This window comes from Phaethon lepturus, unplaced genomic scaffold, assembly GCF_000687285.1.
Source record: "Phaethon lepturus isolate BGI_N335 unplaced genomic scaffold, ASM68728v1 scaffold9427, whole genome shotgun sequence".
In the NCBI taxonomy this organism is placed as follows: Eukaryota; Metazoa; Chordata; class Aves; order Phaethontiformes; family Phaethontidae; genus Phaethon; species Phaethon lepturus.
The window spans coordinates 6,482-25,699 of NW_010554012.1; the positions used below are offsets into that span (position 1 = coordinate 6,482).

The 19,218-nt window shown below is 38.5% G+C and overlaps 1 protein-coding gene across 1 annotated transcript in view; it reads left to right on the plus strand.

Annotated features, from left to right (window-relative positions):
* Positions 1–17,508, plus strand: part of TBC1D31 (TBC1 domain family, member 31) — a gene marked incomplete at its 5' end in the record, with an annotated part of 22,365 nt that extends 4,857 nt beyond the window's left edge. Inside the window, 18 exons of the mRNA XM_010291687.1 lie at positions 1,060–1,211; positions 1,614–1,773; positions 2,011–2,211; positions 3,410–3,586; positions 4,391–4,470; positions 4,573–4,719; positions 4,984–5,117; positions 6,123–6,256; positions 6,870–7,049; positions 8,053–8,285; positions 8,905–9,057; positions 10,213–10,348; positions 11,279–11,371; positions 13,117–13,257; positions 14,300–14,494; positions 15,483–15,633; positions 16,536–16,652; positions 17,363–17,508. Coding sequence (XP_010289989.1) covers positions 1,060–1,211; positions 1,614–1,773; positions 2,011–2,211; positions 3,410–3,586; positions 4,391–4,470; positions 4,573–4,719; positions 4,984–5,117; positions 6,123–6,256; positions 6,870–7,049; positions 8,053–8,285; positions 8,905–9,057; positions 10,213–10,348; positions 11,279–11,371; positions 13,117–13,257; positions 14,300–14,494; positions 15,483–15,633; positions 16,536–16,652; positions 17,363–17,508 — 2,730 coding nt within the window. The remainder of the gene's footprint in view (positions 1–1,059; positions 1,212–1,613; positions 1,774–2,010; positions 2,212–3,409; positions 3,587–4,390; positions 4,471–4,572; positions 4,720–4,983; positions 5,118–6,122; positions 6,257–6,869; positions 7,050–8,052; positions 8,286–8,904; positions 9,058–10,212; positions 10,349–11,278; positions 11,372–13,116; positions 13,258–14,299; positions 14,495–15,482; positions 15,634–16,535; positions 16,653–17,362) is intronic.
* Between the last annotated feature and the right edge of the window lie 1,710 nt (positions 17,509–19,218).

Genomic DNA, 19,218 nt, shown 5'->3' on the forward strand with positions numbered 1-19,218 from the left:
CTTCTGCTCACTGTCAAGTGACTAATTTGGCCTGAACATCCAACTTTCAGTCACTAACATTCAGCAAGTTGAATCCCATCTCATGTATCCAGATTTAGAGATTTTCAAGGTCCCAAGAGACCATTCAGACCAAAGCTCTGAACTTCGTAGCGCGGACTGTAAATCTCAGCCAGTGAGTCCTTCAGTGTTCAGATGCCAGAAAACATTTTCAGTTTAACCTTCAAAATTATAGGTATAGGGAATTTACTGAAGCTGCATGTGGTGCTACCAAAATAGAACCTCTCATCTAAACCAATAATTTGTCATTAAGCAAGAATGTATCTGATGACATATAGAAATAGAAATAACACATTTTTTTTTCTTACTGAAAGAGATTATTATAAACAATAAATACCTTCAGAATAATTGAAAAAATATATTTACAAGCTCTTTTGTTTTATCTTCATTCATCCTCACAGTAAAACCTGCATTTCATAGTTGGAGAATACATTGCTAAACTTTCTACAATATTTTTTACTTTTAATAGTTGTACATAAAACTAAGGAATTTAAGTCTAAAGATTGAATGCTTCATGGAGTGCATTTGCAGGCTCTTGGTACTATTTGAATGCTGAAGCTAGTTTGTAGAAGATGCAACAAGCAGCTGCTGAGTGAGCAGTTCTATCTCACGTCTCCCATCCTGTACTGCTCCTGGGTTCATGTTCTCACCACTTATATCATGTCCTCTCTGGAATTCATCAGAAACCTCCACAAGACAGTTTAACAATCATAAAAATAACATAGATTGGTGTCATTTTGGTGAGTTAAACTGGCTGAGCAAAGGGTACAAGAAGTTCTGAACCAGTGCAAGGGAGAGCGGGCCTGCCTAGGCTCTAACAGGGAAGGGGACCTGCTGCCTGTGGGATCCAAGCCTTGCATTGCAGCTGTGTTACACAGTTATAGTAATAGCCATACTGTCCTGGTTTCTTGCTGTATTTTATTCTGCCATGCACTTTGGTCCAATTTAAAGGGTACTTCCTTGACAACATATTCCATATTTTTCTTTTCCATATTTTTCCAGGTTTTTTTTCTTCCACTGAGTAACACCATCCTCAGCTGTTTCAAAGATAATTCTGTTTTTGCATGGGAATTTGATACTCTTCACTGTAAATACCGGTTGCCAACTCCTGTAGAAGATTCTGTTTTACTTTATAAGGTCTTTGCAGTTACCAGGTAAATTGCTGTTTTAAAGATGCTAAGGGTGGACTACAAAAATTGTAGTTTTAAAACGGGTTTTCTTTCCGTATCTGTAATGTTTTATGGAAGTATTGAGCTATGTACTATATACTTTGAACTCTGCTGTGACTGATACTTTCAGCAAGGATCAATAGCAGTTTTTATTACAGTCCCATAGCAGCTGAAATGAAGTTGATTTTAAACTAGATTAAGGTTTAAAGTATCCTTTACAAAAGCAAATTTTATGATTTTGCTCTTTCAGGAGGGTATGACAGGAATAATGACAGATTCAAAAGTTATTCGAGGGCATAGAAGGAAATGTATGGTCTCTCTCTCTTTAGCTAATACTAACTTAAATTATAGTATTCTGATGGAAACTTTACCTCATCTGTGATTCAGAGATGGCCGGATCTTTGTAGCTGGTGGAAAATCAAATCATCTTCACTTATGGTGTTTAGAATCAAAGCAGTTGATAAGAATAATCCAGATGCCTACAAAAGTACGAGCTGTCCGTCACTTGGAATTCCTCCCTGACAGTTTTGATGGGGGCTCCAACCAGGTCAGTTTTTTCACAAAGCTTAAGGCTGGAGTATTTGGTTAGTTGGTTCAACACATGTACTTTTGAGGGCTTTTGGGGGACACTGGGGATATAGACCCATACCATACAAAAGGAAAGTTACTGGGCTAAATGTTTGCTCAGTTGTCCTTTTAGCTTAGTGCAATGTCATTGCTGTATTGGGTATTTCTCTTTGTTTTACAATGACAGTATTAATTGATGAATCCTTTTAACTTATAGGTCCTTGGAGTGTTAAGTCAAGATAATATTATGAGATTTATCAATATAGATACCTGCAAACTTCTTTTTGACATTGGGAGTCATGAAGAGGGAATAAGTACAGCAGTGATTAGCCCCAATGGGCGGTATATTGCATCAGTAATGGAAAATGGTAGCCTTAATTTATACAGTGTCCAGGCTTTGACTCAAGAAGGAAATAAGGTAGAGTGTTTTATATTTCTTAAAACAGTAGTAAATCTCATTAAAGTTGGTATTTGTCTACATAACTTTTGTATCAGCAGTAGTTTGCAGACATGTGTTGCAGACATATTTAAGACTACAAATAAAGAAAAAGTGGTTTGTAGAGTTCTGTTCATAGTTACTCCAGCCTACCAGGTAATATGATGTTTTTAAAGTATATATATCACTGTGTTTCTGGTGTTAGGAGGAGGGGGAGATGGTATTTCTTTCTCCAGCAGTTTGTATGGACCAGTTTCTCTTTGTAATGACATTTTGAGGGGGAGGTAGAAACACCATAATTGTGCTGCTTCTGTTCCATTTCCTATAGGAAATGTTTTGCAACTGATGCTGCCTTAAACTGTGGGCATCAATGGCGTTTTTGTTACTGTGATTTTGTTGTTCTTACTTTGTTACTGGATACCAGCATCCATCATTATGGCACAATCATACTCCTAATCCTTCCTAAATAACAAACATTCTAAATGCCTGTTCTTATTTTATTAAAGTAATTTATTAATGAGAGTCAGGTTTCTAAATCCAGAATTCCATATATCTTTAATCACCATGTCTTTGAAGTAAACAGTAACCAGCTTTAGGTAATGACGGAGTTGGAGCTGAGGAAGGATGTGTAAAGATGTCACACATGCATTCCATTTGCACTTTTGCTGCCAGTTTGACGTGACTGGGATGTCCACTTTGTTACTTGCTTTCCCAATCTCTAGCATTCAATTAATACCTCCCTGACACTGAAGACTAATTAAAGTTTGTAAAGGTCTTTTGTATTCTTTTTATCTGGTGCTATAGAAATGCAAAATATTTTTTTGTGAGAAACACACTAAAGTAAATAACCTGAACAGTACGTGATACACATTTATACTATCCCAATTATATTTTAGTGTTTGCTAACCAATGTAATACTATGATGTTTTAGTTGGTTTGGAAGCTACATAAACCTTCCCACAGTCTTTCTAGTTTGTTACAGCAGTTTTATTCGCTGGCATACTTATTCAGGAGTATACAATCCATCTATATTTATTTATGGTATAAATGTGTCTCTCTTCTTCTTGCTATGGCCATCAAGCTCAAAAATATGGCATATAAAATAGAATAAACGTCAAATTATAGTGTTATTTAGTCTGTCTTGCAAGATGTTAACCCAGGTATTTTCACTTAATATTAGCATCCACCACCCATGTTCAAAGTAGTAGAAGATTGGTCCAAGTGCAAATCAGAGGCAAATAAACTGACAATGAGAGTGACTTCAGGAAGGTCAGAGCAGCCTTGGAAATCGAAAGGAAGCAAAATTCAAACCAGATTGCTAAAACTGCAAGTGAACACATCACTTGAAAATAAAGAGGTAGGAAAAAGTTACAAATACTTTGTTCTCCAGTCTGCGGCATTTAAATTTCATTGCAACAAAATATTTAGCCACTTACTTCAAAGAGTAAGTTCAGGCACTGATTCACTTGGGTGTTTGAGCAGAGAGGGCATTGAGGTAGTTTTAGTTCCATTCCCTCTCTCTGTTTAGCCCATATTCCAGTATTATGTGACACAGCCAGAGCTGCCTCCAGTCAGCTTGGGGTACTTCTGAAGTTGTTCAAGCAACTTGTGACACATTTGGTATTTGCTGGATCTGATCTGCTTCCCTTCTAGCAAACTGTCACCTCTAAAATGTCTGCCTAGAAGCCATTTCATTGTTTTGTTAATTATTTAGAAGATGCATTACTGTTACATTTATTTCCCTTCCATCATCACTATGCCATCTTCTCTCTCTGTCTTTATCTTGCATCTCATATGTATATGTATTCTCATATATATACACACATGTGCATATATATATATACACACACCCCTATATCTATATCCTCCTGTAACATTCGTCACAATATAATCTATTTCTTTTGTCAGTATTTTGCATAGTTTGGTCTGATTTTCTGCTGACTGAAATTAATGGCAGCTGTTCTTTGTCCAGTAGAGGATGAATGATCTTTTGTATTATCTTTTTTGTTGTTCAAATATAACAGATAGCAGTACTTTTTTTTTTTTTTTTTAGTATTATGTTAGGAACTTCAGTATTTAGCTACTATCATCGGTTAGAGTGCAAGGAAAGAGATTATGAAAAAGAAATCCTTACATTTATTGTTGATTCCTAATTTTGTAGAACGAATTGCCAGGTGGATTGAACAAGAAACGTCTGCAGGCCTTATTGAGAGGATTTGGAGAATATCCAGCGAAGTACAGGTATGTTTGTGTGAGTGTTCATGCTTGCACAAAATAAAATCGCTTGTGTTTACTGGCCTATGAAAGAGAAGTTGCTTGACTAAGTCTGCATTTTAATTGCAGGATGTTTGTTTGGCGTTCCTTATTACAACTTCCTGAAAACCACTTAGCATTCAGCAGCCTAATAGATAAGGGTACCCACGGTGCTTTTGTGAATATTCAAAATGAGTATCCCATCAAAAGTAGGAAACTGCTGAGAGTTTTACAAAGGTAAAATATATATTTATTTAAATACTATAGATTTTTAATTTCATTTAGTGATCTGAAATGTATCCAGTAGCTGGAATCATCTGTAAGGAAAATTCTAAAATGAAATAGTAGTGCCCTTATGCAATTTTGTTTTTATAACTCATGTAATCCTGCATCTATCTTGAGGTTTACAATCTTTCTACGTTGTGGTTCTAAAATGCATATTGTGGTTTTTGTTTAGTTTCGATTGATGTTTTCTACACCTTTGTTTGTCTTTCCATATAGGACCTTATCCGCTCTAGCTCACTGGTCTGCTATCTTTGCTGAGACGCCTTATATTCCTTTGCTAGCATTCCCATTTGTAAAATTATTCCAGAACAATCAGCTGATCTGCTTTGAAGTTGTTGCTACAGTAGTAGGTAAGCAACTATTTAAAAAACTCAGATATGCTGCAACATGTTTAAGGTTTCCCATGCAAAAGAGCTTTTCCTGATGAAATGAATGAGGTATTTCCTAAGAGGTCACCAGGCTCTCTGCTAAAGGTGTTGCAAAGAGTTAATATGTGGCAACTGTATGCTTAAAACAAATACCTGCTTGTAAATAAAAACAAGATATTAGACTTCCTTTTGTAGTGTTTCTAGCAGAAAGTTAGCAGTTTAACAGTATTTGTAAAGTCTAATCAGTAAAAACAAATGTATCTAGCATAATTATATCACAATAATTAAAATCTCTGAGACATGACACAAGTAGTCACACAGACCCACCCCCTCACTCACTCCCAGTCAAAAGGGAATAATCTCTCTTAAGTTTTTACTGTGTTTAGTTGTCCTAAGCATGTGGTAACTCAAAATTAGACATTTGGCTGAAAGCTGGCTATGGCTGTCTTCTGAAGAAACATTCTAAATTGAAGTGCTTTACACTTAAATTAGTCGTTGCAGCTGCTGTTAGGTTCACAGAAGATATGTGCTGCCAAGCATACATACCCACTTTGCAAACAAGTGCTGTTAGTGAATAAGTATCCAAGTTATGGATATTATTCTTAGTATGTTAAAAATTACTTGATACAGGCTGTAGTTTCATGAGACAGAAATACCAGTTTTAAATATTCCCATCTGCCTCCAACCATTTAGTCCCACAGCACACAGATTTTTGTTTTTTTTTTTTTGAGCCAGATTAGTTCCCCAGTCTGGTTCACAGTGTGTTGACACAAACAGTCATGCCAGTGCAGCTGGAAGAGCAGTGTACTGTGGGAATGGTTTAGCAATAAATGCTAGGAAAGAGGAGAGATGGGAATATCTTAAATAGGTTCTGCTTGCCTAAAGCTACCTCTTAAATTCATAGGCTTTGTAACAAAACCTTAAGGTTGTCAAGAGTCTATCGCTCTGGATTACAGTGGATTGTGTTGGGCTTTTTGTCTCTTTCAGTTAATTTTTGTCAGCACTGGTTTGAGTATTTTCCCAATCCTCCGGTTAATGTCCTTAGTATGATGGAAAATGTGTTGGCACATCATGACAAAGAACTACTTCAGCATTTAATAAAATACAATGTGACTTCACAGGTAATATCCTAGCCAACTTCTGTATATAAATGTCACTGCAGTGAATGATAGTGCACTAGTCTTTTATTTTGACATAATTCTTTGTGAGGGAGTTTTCATTAAATAACAGTGAATGATATGGGAGTGTAAAGAATATATCATTGCTTTCCTGCAGCTTTTCCTTTTCCATGATCATAATTTCACATGCATGCTACTGTAGTTCTTAGAAGTCCTTTGGTTTCAGGTCCACATTGCTTGAAAATATACTCATCAAATTATAAATGTACTATTTTTTGAAGTGGACATAGGTTTTAATACAAATTAAAATTACTTAATTTATATGTTCGTTAATACAAATTAATTTTGTAAACCCTATTTATCATTAGAGATTATTTTAGCTTCACAAATCTAAATAGAAGATTTGGACATCCAGTGAAATAAGAAATTTATTTATAATCACCCCATATTAATTTTGAATGTTTATAAAGGGTGATAAAACTATTCTGGTTTAGTTCCTGTTTCTTTCATAAATCAATAGATTCTTGGTATAAGGCAGGAAATTTCTTTTTTTTTTTTAAAGGAATGGTAAAATTATACTAACAGATTATTTTGTCCATTTTCCCAAATAATGTAGGTTTATGCATGGCCTCTTCTAGAAACACTGTTCTCTGAGGTTCTAACAAGAGAAGAATGGCTGAAAGTCTTTGACAATATCTTCTCCAACCATCCTTCGTACTTCCTAATTATTGTTGTTGCCTATATTATATGTTCCAGAGTTCCCTTGCTTCACTGCAATCAAACAGCAGATTTTGAGGTAAATGTCTTCATATTTAAGTCAGTCATATGAAAGTGTACCTACAGAGACGTATAAAACATGGTATCTGTCGTTATGGAGGTTAGAAGCAGATGGTTCATTTTCATATTAATATATTATTACATATTTCTGAACACCATCATATAGTACATGACAAATACACAATAAATGAGTAAAATATTGAGCAATTTCCTGCAGTTACGTGCAACGAGAGCTTTCATAAGCTTTCTAATGCCACTAAAAGCCGTTTTGTGAATGTCAGTAGTTCATCAACCACAAAACAATTCTGTTTTGGGGATCTAGTATGGACTTCTGCCTGTGGAGGCAAGACACAGTCATTCTGTCATGTTGTTTCATTATTTTGCTTTCAGATTTGCAAAACTAGGCAGTAGCATTTGATGTTCTCTTGAAGGTAAATGAAAATGTTTCCTTATGTTTAACCTTACATGGGAGGAGGAGGTTTTTTCATATGAAAACTTCTCTGTAGGCAGACAAAAGGGGTCCACCTTGAAAATGTGCCTGTGAAGCAGTCAGTTTGACAGGCATCAGACAGACAACATTATTGCTACATTTAATAATAGCCAATTTAAAGATTTTTCTTGGTGAATAAGATCTTTGACAGGAAGAATAGTCCTGCATGAAGAGGAACTTCCAAACTTCATGTTTGAACACCAAAATCGAAGGAGGTTTATCCAGTGGTAGGAGTGTCTGTGTGGGCAGTTAGACACTCTAAATTCACACCTAGCTTTCCAGATCCCTTATTGAAATGGCCATTTGAAGAGAAGGAAAAGAACCAGAGCATACTTTCACAACTTGAAGAGGTTTGGGTCAAGTCATTTGAGCCAGTGATATTTAACTAATTGGTCAGGCTAACTTAATGATCCCTTTTTAAATCAACTTTTGGAACATAAATCTTGCTAATTTACCTAATTATTTGCAAATAGGTATATTAAAAACTTGCTTAATCTTTTGTAGAATGTAAATGGAAGTATGTCTCTTACAGTATTTCTTTCATCATCGTAACAACCTGGACATTAACATTGTGATTAAGGAAGCTTATCATCTTATGGAGGCTACACCACTAGATATCCATCCACAACATATGCTTGATGGCTTCATACCACTTACAAAAGGACAGTACCCTGTATTTAATAAATATCCGAAGTTCATTGTGGATTATCAAACTCGGGAATGGGAGAGAATCAAACAGGATGAAATTGAATACTTACGAGAGAGGTATTAGTGGGAAAGTTGAAGACAGTATCAGACTGGGAGGGACCGGTGGACACAATTGCCTTTTTCTGTTGTAATGTGTATGCCTGAGAAAAGAGACAATTAAGAAGATTCAGGAGGAGGACTTTAAATAGCTGGTAAAGGTTAAGAGTTATTTGGTTCGACACGTTTTTAAGTTAAATTGGCAGTCTTACGTTAAACAAAAAATGTTTGTTAATTTGCAGAAAATACTGGGCCACAAGTCTTCAAACTTGAAAGCTTATAAGTCAGAGCCTAAGCCTCCGCTGACCTTGTAGTGTCCAACTTTGTGAAGGGCCAGGAGTTCTTGGCTTGCTATTGAAATCAGTGGGTACCATGGTGCCAAGGCACCTTTAGAAACTAGTTTTTGTTAAGAATGTACAGAAGAAAATATCTGCACTCGTCTGAAATGCCCTGTTGTCTCTAACAGTCAGTATTGTAACTCTTCCTCGTGTACTTCATCAGTACATAAAGGGGATGCCATAATCTTTCATGACATCTCATTTCAGCAGTTCTCTGCTAGTACAGTCTTTGATTTCTAAGTAATCAAGTAATTTCTTGATACTTGGCTTGAATTAGTAACATGTGCTCTCCTTCCATGTAGACAGTTAGCACATGAATTAGAAGCGAAAGCACAGGAACAGAAAGCAGAAGATGAAGCCTGGTATCGAAAGCAGGAATCGCTTCGAGAAGCTGAAGAACAGAGGCGAAAAACACTACTGGAAGAAGAAGAGAAGCTGGCGGAACAGAGGCAGAGGTATTATAATATAAGAAGCATTAGGGGCCTGGCTACTGTATCCTGCTATTACATTTTTAACCATGAGTAAAGGAGAAATAACCACTAATTTCTATAAATTGTAATGTGGGAAAACAGTGTGGTCTGGTGGGTCAGATTTTGGTGTGGGAATGAAGTGATCTGGGTTGTATTACTGCCTTGCCTGAGGGAATTCAGCAGATTAGAGGCCAAGTCACTTTGTATTTTTGTCTCAGCTCCCAGCCTTTTGTCTGGTCTCTTCGGATTGTGAATGCTCTTAAGCAGTCAATTGCTGTGTGTTTGCACACTGAGACTGTGGGCAGACTTACACTGCAAATATGAAAGTCACTTATAGTATCAGTGACTGTACACATTCTTGTATTTCTAGTGGATTTAGAAAAAAGACTGCTTTATATATGAGTTGCTGAGCAAAGAGTTGTGATAGTACTGAAGCTGAACTGTTAGTTTGTACATTTTGCAGTTGTGACGCTTAAGAGAATTTCAACATCTCTGTAGTTTTTTAGATCAACTACAAGTAACCATAGAATCATAGAATCATTTAGGTTGGAAAAGACCCTTAAGATCATCAAGTCCAACCATTAACTTGACACTACCAAGTCCACCACTAAACCATGTCCCTAAGTGCCATGTCTATAGGTGCTTCTCTTAAACTTCTGCAACCTACACAGTAAGTTCTTTTTTTAAAAGAGAGCAGTGAGCCTTTCTTTGCAGACTAATTCCTGAGTTTGTGGTTTTGTTCCTCAAAAGAGTTTGATATATTCTAAATAAACTTAGGACTAATTTTGTGCAGAAATAGGTACCAAGGCATTAGCAGTTATTCTAAGGAATAGTTTCCAGTTCTGGATCATTGCAATAGTAAACTAGTGCTTATAAGAGTAGAACAGAAACAGGGAACAGGACTTCAAAGCTTAACTGGGGACGTTGCCATTAGAGGATGTCTGTGTGTCTGTGAATTTAATTTTGTCTTGTAAATGAAAACTAGACAATTTAAAAGAATGAAAGCAACTGTCCTAAGCTTTGTAAGTTAGAGATGAGCTCATAGTAACTAACGGATAACTGCAGTGCAAGTTTGTGCTCTTTGGTGCTGACCTTTCATATATACAAGTTCCCTTGTTTCTGTTTGTTTTGGCTTTAAAGATTAGCTGCTGTGAAAAGAGAACTGAAAGTAAAGGAACTACAATTTCTAGATGCTTCGAGAAGGCGTTTCCTGAAATACCAGCAAGATCAGCATCAAATGGAACTGGAACGTCTTGATGATGAAATTGCAAGAAAGGCTGAGTATTACTCAAGCAGTTCTTTTCTGGAAGGTTTATTAGCGGAAATAAACAAGGGAGAAATGCATAAGTAAAATTTCAGTTGATATACTGTGATTTGTGAGCCCAGAGGTGTATTTAGCATGAGATGGACTGCATTAAGTGGTAGATGCATAATTTAACAGGTTTTTTTGGCACTTACGGTGTTCCATTGGCTTGCTTTAACTGGCAAAATTCCTGAGAAAAGCCAGATTCATCTGTATATTGGCAGTGTTGAAAAATGTAATGCGCTCCTTAAAGGACTAATGAATTCTCAGCTGTCTGTGGGCTGTACGTCCAGATTGCAAATTAACTCTGCCATTGATTGAGAGGCTCCGCAGCAGCCTCTGGCCAAGCCAGGCTCTGCACCATGTTACTAGCTCAAGGACTGTTGCATGCAGATGCTGAGAATGGAAGCTTTTGAACCTAGTGGGCACAAATTGAGTCTTTCCAGGGCCATTCCTTGTGTCTCAGCACCACACTTTGCGGAGAGCAGTGCAGCTGGTGTTTGTTTCCGCAGTCAGGGCACTGTAAGATTCGTTAGCTCCAGCCCAGCACAGGTTTTGCAGGGTGCAGAGTGGCCACTTCACTATCTGTGTACTGTCCTCCACAGGGTTCTGGATTCAGAGACTCCTCATTTGATTTGGAGCTGCATCTGGCAGGTTATTAGTGCTAGATCAAGCCTGACATTTCCCTAACGTGCTTGGCTGGATGCAAAACTATTCCCGTGCCTCTTCCACCTTGCCCTGTTGTGTTGATATGCAATATTTTCCATTATTCATGGTATGACGGAAAGTTAACTAGAATTTAGAAGTAGGGTGTGGCTTGGGATTTTCAACATTCTTCTTGATATTTTTTTAAGGGAGAAGAATTTCTCCTTTACTGTATGTTCATGTGTTTCTCTTCTGAAGGCATCCATGAGAGAGCAGGAAACGGCTGCTACTGTTCAAGATGTAGAAGTACGACGGATGGAACTTGAATCACAAAGACAGCTTCTTGAACAAGTAATTATTAGGAAACTATACAGATGTTTACGTTTAATGGTTCTTCCTTTGCAGTTCTCAGATTTAGTTGTGTTCATTCAACCAGACTTTGTGTGGAAAAAGGAGGCCCTTTTTTTTTTTTTTCCCCTTTGCCTCTCTGATACCTTTTTTAGAATAAACCCTCTGTTGATAAAAGCATTCACAGAACTCACTGTTATCTGTTTTTTCTGGGAGAAAATACCCACATCCTCCCCATTTTATTCTCCCGTGCAGAGTTATCATTTGGTTGCTGCAGGGTTTATCTGTGTGCTCAGCTGGTTGAGAGAAGCGAGGAATGTGTAAATAAGAAATGAGTCTATAACAATATGTTCCTCATCCCAGAAACTCCCACCTTTTCATCTGTGGTATTCAGATATATCTACATTTTCCGGAGGGAACAGTGGAGCAGACTGGTGTAGTTGATGAAAAACGTCTAATTGCCAACAACATCATTAAACAAAAAGGAATGGATGGTTTGTGGGGAATGTGCAGTACCTTTCTCAAATGACTGACTTATAGTTCAGAAAGAGCACTATTCAGTAATAAAGGGTTTTAATCAATAATACTGTTTAAAGTTAAATATGAGCTAATTACCATAAATAATTAATGACTGAAAAGCAAGGCTGCCAGTGGAAGGCTTTAGTAATGTCCGTTTTGGTTAGAAATAGTAAGTGTTTAGAAATCACAGCTACATGTGCCCATCTTGCATACCCACAGATCCAATGCAATGCAAGCAGAAGTGGACATCCAGATAGCTAACCTTCATTCTGAAGTGCGTATGCTTATATTTGGCTTTTTAAAACTTTTGGCCATAGACTTTGATAACCTATGCTGAGCATAACTGGGCTAAATTTCTTTTAGCATTTATTTATTAAATACACAGCCAGCTGTATTGTGGCTACATAACACCAACCAGGCTAAGCTCATTTGTATTCCAGTACATGTAGTCAGCTGTTTAAGGGAACTAATTCTACAGTGATCATCCTCTTTAGGCTAGAAAGGTAGCAATTATTTAACTAACGGAGGATATATGTCTGCCCACAAGAGTCTGTGTAGACGGGCTTTCCCTGCCCATGCCCTGAACTGACTGGTTTACTGCCGTCCGTGAGGGGCTATATTCAAGCTTAGATGGCCGCATATGTTAACTTTGCTTCAGTACCCTGCTGACACAGCTCAGCAGATTCCTGCAAGCCTGGGAAGGGGTTATGTCTTCTCCAGAAAACTGTGTAAATGTGCTCTCACGTATGTGAAGAAAAGGTGGTGAGAGTTAAAATTCTATTTCCAGATCTACTGGTGATTCGTACTACTTTGGCAAATCATCTCAGCATTCAAGCTGCAGATGTGTTTATTATAAGTCCCTGTTCCATGAAACATGATTTATATTTGTGAAATGTTTTGAGGTTTTGGCTAAAATGTGCTGTAAAAGTGCAGAATGTTTTCATGATGAACCTAATTCATTTAAGTTGGAATTCTGGTTTTATGCTCCAGTGTAAACCAGGGAATGGAATTACACAAGTATTAACCTGCGAGACCACTGGAGTGACTCGGACTTAGTGTAATTCCAAGTGGATAAAACCGCAGGGACTATTGGTTTCTTGGACAGTTATGATATGTAGTGGGATGAGATGTGTGAATATATTAAAATACTAGTTTAATTAATTGTTAATAAATGTTAAAGAGTGGGTTAGTAGCTTAGCAACAATAATTTATGTTTCTGTGTTTGGCAGCACCTAATCAAAGATCAAGAGGCAATTACAAAGGAGATGCAAGAAGAGGTGGATGCCTGTCGAAGAAAGGTGGATCTGGAAGATCATCTTGTTCAGAGATTGATGGAAGTAGAGGGAGAAGAAAAACGGAAAGCTCAGATAGTAAGATGATTGGATCTTAATATGTGTTTTGGAGAGTTAGTATGCTAACAAGTACAAGTAATACTAGTTAATTTTAGTATTTTAATTGCAATTAACTAGAAAGTATTTTCATATTAACTTGAACTAAAGAAAGCTAATTTCTATATTAATAGACCATGATGGTACGTTTAAAGTTTTGAGGTTTTTCAAAAATCTGACTGAAGTGTCCAACAGTTATATAATACTGAAGTTCTCTGGGCCTACCATGAATATTAACTTTTATTTACCTCTCGGAACTTAGAAGGCACGTAAGACTCAGAAATGCTTTTTCAGAATAAGTCATCCTCCTGTTAAGGAACATGTTTTATTTGTAACCATAATAATACAAAAGTAAGTCTCAAAGGAACTTTCAGTTGATAGTACTTGGCAGGAAATTCAGCTGTAGAAGCTGTCTTCTAGATCAGAGTAATGAATGTGTGTAGCTTGACATTAGGAGTTGTTCAGATTTTCAAGCTCAGAACTTGTAACTGCACAGTTGGAAAAATAGTTGCAGCTAACCCACTGCCCATATGCTTGTCATCTGCATTTATATTTTGTCTAGAAATAAACATATGGGTCTGAATTTTTGTAAACAGCCTTTGATTTTTGGAAGCAGATGGATGTGGGTGGAAGTATTGGCATCCAGGTATCAATTATGTTATTGCACCTGTAAATCATATTCAATCCATGCTAGGAAAGCAAAATCCCCAAAATAATGGAGAGAGTTCATGCCTCATTCCAAAAGATTAGAAAAAACCACAAAACCACAAAACATAACAAAACAAAGACAGACCCTCAGTAAAGGAAGAGTAAAAAGGATGAAGAAGAAGCAGAAGAAAGCCCTGATAGATGAGACAGCCTGCTATAATGAGTGGAGGAGTGGCACTGCAGCTACAGTCTCCCAGCAGGGACGTCTAACAAGTGATACTGGAGAACACTTCAGTTCATCTTACCTTATCTGTATGTAAGGCTGTGTACTTGAAATAGAGGAATCAGATTCCTGGTAAGAAAGATGTTTTATTAGGTGGCTGAAGAAAATTTAGCCAGAGCAGAACAGAAACGCATTGACACCAACTGGAGATTGCAAACATTGCGTAAATTAAGGCGTGATGATCAGGACCGTGAGAAGCATTATGAAGAGATAGCCAAGCTCCTGCATGACAACAGGGTGAAAGAAGCGGAACTGCTGAAGGCCATGAGGAAAGCAGAAGAAAAAAAGGTATTTTCTTTATTTCTTTTTCTAAGTGGGACTGGCACAAATGTAACTGCCCATGACATGGTAAAGCATAAAACTGAAAAGTATTGAAGAAGTATTTTGTTAGGAATCTCCTTTCCTGTTTTGACTGGAAGTTTCTGGAAGCACTAGAGCAAATTGATGAAGATATTTTAGGCTTAGGAAAGCTTATTCCTAATTCTCTAAGTTCCTCATGTTTGGTTTTTTTTTTTTGACCCAAGACTTTTGCCTTTCTCCAAGGTGTTTGAATGAGAAATTTTTCAAAAAAGAAACATTCACTCAGCTTAATAACATACTGTCCTGGTGTTTGCTGGGATAGAGTTGTTTTTTTCTTCCTGATAGCTGGTATAGTGTCTTGAATTTGATATGAGAGTAATGTTGATAACACACTGATGTTTTTAGTTGTTGCTGTACAGTTGTAGTGCTTATACTCAGTCAAGGACTTTTGAGCTGCCCATGCTCTGCCAGTGGGGAGGGGCAGAAGAAGGTGGGAGGGGGCACAGCCAGGACAGCTGACCCAGACTGGCCAAAGGGATATTCCCCACCATATAACGTCATGCCCAGTATAGAAACGAGATTTGGCCAGGGGGGGAAATTGCTGCTGAGGGACAAGCTGTTGATCAGTGGGTGGTGAGCAATTGTTGCATTGGGCATCACTTGTTCTTATATATTCCTTTATCAGTAATATTATTATTGTTGTTGTTATCATTGTTGTTTCCTTTTCTTTTGCTGTCCTGTTAAACTGTTTTTATCTCTACCCACAAAATTTTTTTTTCCCAATTCCCTCCCTGTCCCACCTTGGGGGGGGAGGTGAGCGAGCGGCTACGTGGTGCTTAGTTGCTGACTGGGGCTAAACCACGACACACATATTTTGATTTAAGGGTGTAATCTGTAATAATCCAGATGGTTTTACTTGTTGCCTTTTCCTTGCAACACTTCTGTTGAAGACACATTTGATATCTCTGTTGCACAGTGGGAAGAAGTTACACAGAAAAACGCTCAATTGGAGGAAGAGCAGAAGGCTGCTGCTGCTGCAGATGAGCGCAGGAAGCAGTTTTTAGAAGACAAAATGAATGAGGCATTAGAACTGGCTGAAAAGCTGCAAAGAGAAGATGGCTATTTTGGTGAGCATGTGGTGATAATGTAGTTCTTCTGCGTGGATGTTGGCATGAAGCATTCAACAACTGAATACAAACTAAGTGTCCAATATTAGGGATAAACTTAAGCTTAACTCCTTTACCTAAGTACTTTTTGGCAGTATTCTTTCATGAAACCAATGTATTAGGCCAGACTCGGAAAGGAATCTCCATTTGATATCTATCAGATGCAGCAATATAAATGGCATTTTTTTAGATCAGCTTAAGCCAATCGTAAAATCGCATCCCTTAGAAATTCTCGGTCAAATAATGTAAAGAACAGCAAACTCACTACCCTGACTTTGCCAGGTGTTTGTCCACAGGAAAAAAAACATTTATGCACTTCCAGAATTGGCCAGTACATCTTTCTCACATGCTGCATTTGTGTGTTTTTGCAGATATTTCTCCTGTTCCCCCATCTCTGCAAGGCTTGCACAAGATTAGTGATTAGTGCTAAGATTTCGTGATTAGTATTGCTTTGGGCGAACTTTTTCAGACTTTGCCGTTATTTACGTAATGTTTTTAATATGGAGTAATTTGCAACTGCAAATTATTAAAACGGGTGTCTCCTTCTAAAACTGCAAGTATGAGTAGCTGTATTCCACATGATCTTAGTGGCCCATTTGTCAGAACATTAATTATATAGGAAGAAACGGAGCATGTGGAGCTGTAATTTCTTAAAATGAAACGCAGTGATGCATAGCTTTGACCCATTAGAGTAGAAACATTGACTTTTAATTCTGAGCAAATTGTACTTGCCATTAGCTGGAGTGAGTGATTGTTCCAGTTTTGCTTCCTGGAGAAAAACCGTTTCACCTCAAGCTAGAAAAATTCACTAGAAATGTAAACACTTTTAGTTTACAAAGAATCCTTCTGTCTGTTTCCCACAGAGAGACTGTGTGATTTAAAGGCTGGATGTGCAGAGAGAGGAGTAGAACTCCATCAGGTGCCAAGGTCTAGAAACATCTGTCTGAATGATTTGTCTGCATCAGAGTCATCATCACACAGTAAGTTTCTACGTTAGGACTCTGTTTTCTTTCATATTTAATTTCAGAAGCATTACTGGAACACCTTATTGTGCGATTGACTCATCATTAGTTGTGAGGGTGTTTAGTGGATAGTAAACCAGTTTATTGTTGTATTCTATTTCACACCTGAAAAAAAAGTCTTTGCTACCAGGGTCAGCACAGCTAGGAAGTGCCTGAAGCATGTCACATTATGAGAGTGGTCTATTAAACCTCAGCCTAGTTTAGTCCCATTCTGACCTGATCATTTTACCTATGCTTTTTCTGTCTTCATAGTTATGTATGATTTGGGGATGTTGAGAAGATGCAGGACTTGTCTTTCATCAAAATCTTACTGAGAGTTGTAGTCAGGATTAGTCTGTAGTCGTTTCCTATGGGCTGTCCTAGCCTCTGTGGCTGGTGAAAGCACATTTTAAAATCGCATCTGTCTTACGTACAAAACTCTGCACGCACGGGGAAACACGTATCTATGGACCCGCCACGGTGACCCGTCAGCATCTGACCTCTGTAACAAAACATAGGCACCACTTTCAAAGAACTTGCTTTTACAGGTCTTAGGGCTGTCGTGCGTACAGTGGCACTAATAAAACATAGCATTTCTATGCCAGAGAGCGCTGTTTTCCAATAAGCATTCATAGTATTTACAGAAAACAATTAGTTGTAATATTAAGTCCGAGTTTCTTGTACTTAAGTGTCTTTAGACAGAAGACGAGAAGAACTGGCATGCCAAGAGAGGGAACTGATGGCAGAAGTCAGACGGCTCAGACAAAAGCTTACCTCCCAGGCTCGAGCCAGACATCCTCCAGCTCCTTTCTCAGCTACAGAGTGGACACCTTGAGATGGTTTGCTCTGGACCTCAGCTGTACTTCCAAATTATTAATCAGTGAAACACTAAATATGTATAGTGTGATTAAGGACTGATCATAGATTGTTTATTATAAAGGCCTTTGGAAATATTTTTATATAAAAATAAAATGCTACTGGAACAATGTGTTTGGTTTGTAACCTTCTCATTATTTTCCTAGTAACCGTAATGCTATTTTTAAAATAAACTCACTTTTTACCATTAAGTTGTTACACTTGCAGTATTTGTTTACTTGATTTGTTCTGGTGGATGCCATGACTTGAAGAAACTAACCACAGTTACAATGTTGGTTTTATCAGTGATGAAAGTGGATTCTACAAGTTGCAGCAGGGAAATTTGCAGTTAGAGAAAAAAATCCTTTTCATTGAGAGCCAAACACTGAAAACAAGGCCCAGAGAAGCTGTGGAGCCTCTGTTGCTGGAGATACACATAGTTGTTGTATGTACTAGCAGGTTCCTTTCACAAGAAATAAGGGGAGAGAGGATCTAAGTAAATACACTGTTCTTCATGCTCCTAGGCTGATTTTCACTGGTTAATGTTTTTGACCCACGAGTAGAACACTATGTGCGGTTATAGTAAAAAAGCATGAGGCAAAGTAAAACAAAGTGAATCCTTCATAATTGCTGCACACAATGCTGATACAGGAGTAGGCTTGGCTGTGTAAAAGTATGAGGACCTGGAACTTACTTTGTTCTGCTTCCCATGATCTTTTGCTGACGCTCTTTGGAGCAGCAGTATGAGAGTGGGGCTGCTCGTGTTGCCCGGTGGGTGCCGAAGCACCGTGCGCGGGGCAGACCCAGATGATACCTGTAGACAGCAACGCTTTGTCACCTGGGGCTGAGAGCAGCCTCCCTGTTCCTCATTAATTACAGGAAGACCTAAATGCACAGAGGTACTTGGTTATCCTCACGTTAGTATCCTCTGGTCTGGAACCAGAAACAGTCGCATTAGTAGCGGCTGGGATCCATAGAAATCTCGTCGCAGCCCGCAGCAGAGCGCAGGGAAGAGACATCGTTCCTTTTCAAAGGGAGAAAAACTTAACGGGCAAAGATCATCTCTGGGAGGGAGGAGTAGATGAGAAAATTGCCTTTTTCTGTTGACTCTCTTAGAGTTTACATATGGTTATTTCTATATTTAAAGGGACAAATTAAACACCAGGTTTTTGGCTAGCACCTTGGGCCGTATGTGCACACTCTTACGGGTCGTCACAGCTGTAACTGCGTAACGCAGAGTGTTCCCCGCAGGTTGGAGCCTGGCCATGCCGCCACTGCAGCACTCCAAGTCCCTGCCTGCTTCTGGGGGACCCCTTGGCCCTGCCCACACCCCCAGCCCACCACAGAAGCGGGGCCCATTGCCCTATCCCCAAAAGTTGAAACGGGCTGGCACTGGCCATGGCTGCAGAAAACCCTCTGCCGCGGGGCACTTTTGACCAACATACTTTGCGGAAATTGTACCCAAGAGACCACAACAGTGAGACACAGGCCCTTCCCCTGGAACTTCAGCTTCGGAAATCACGACAGCAACGACACAGCTGACGGGTTGGAGAGCAGTTTGGTATGGTTCTGTCGCAAGTAAAAACGCGGGGAGGCAGCCGGAGCGGCCGCGGGAGCTGAAGAAGAAAAAGAGCTGCCCGCTTTTGCCCCGTGTGAGGATCGAACTCACGACCTTCAGATTATGAGACTG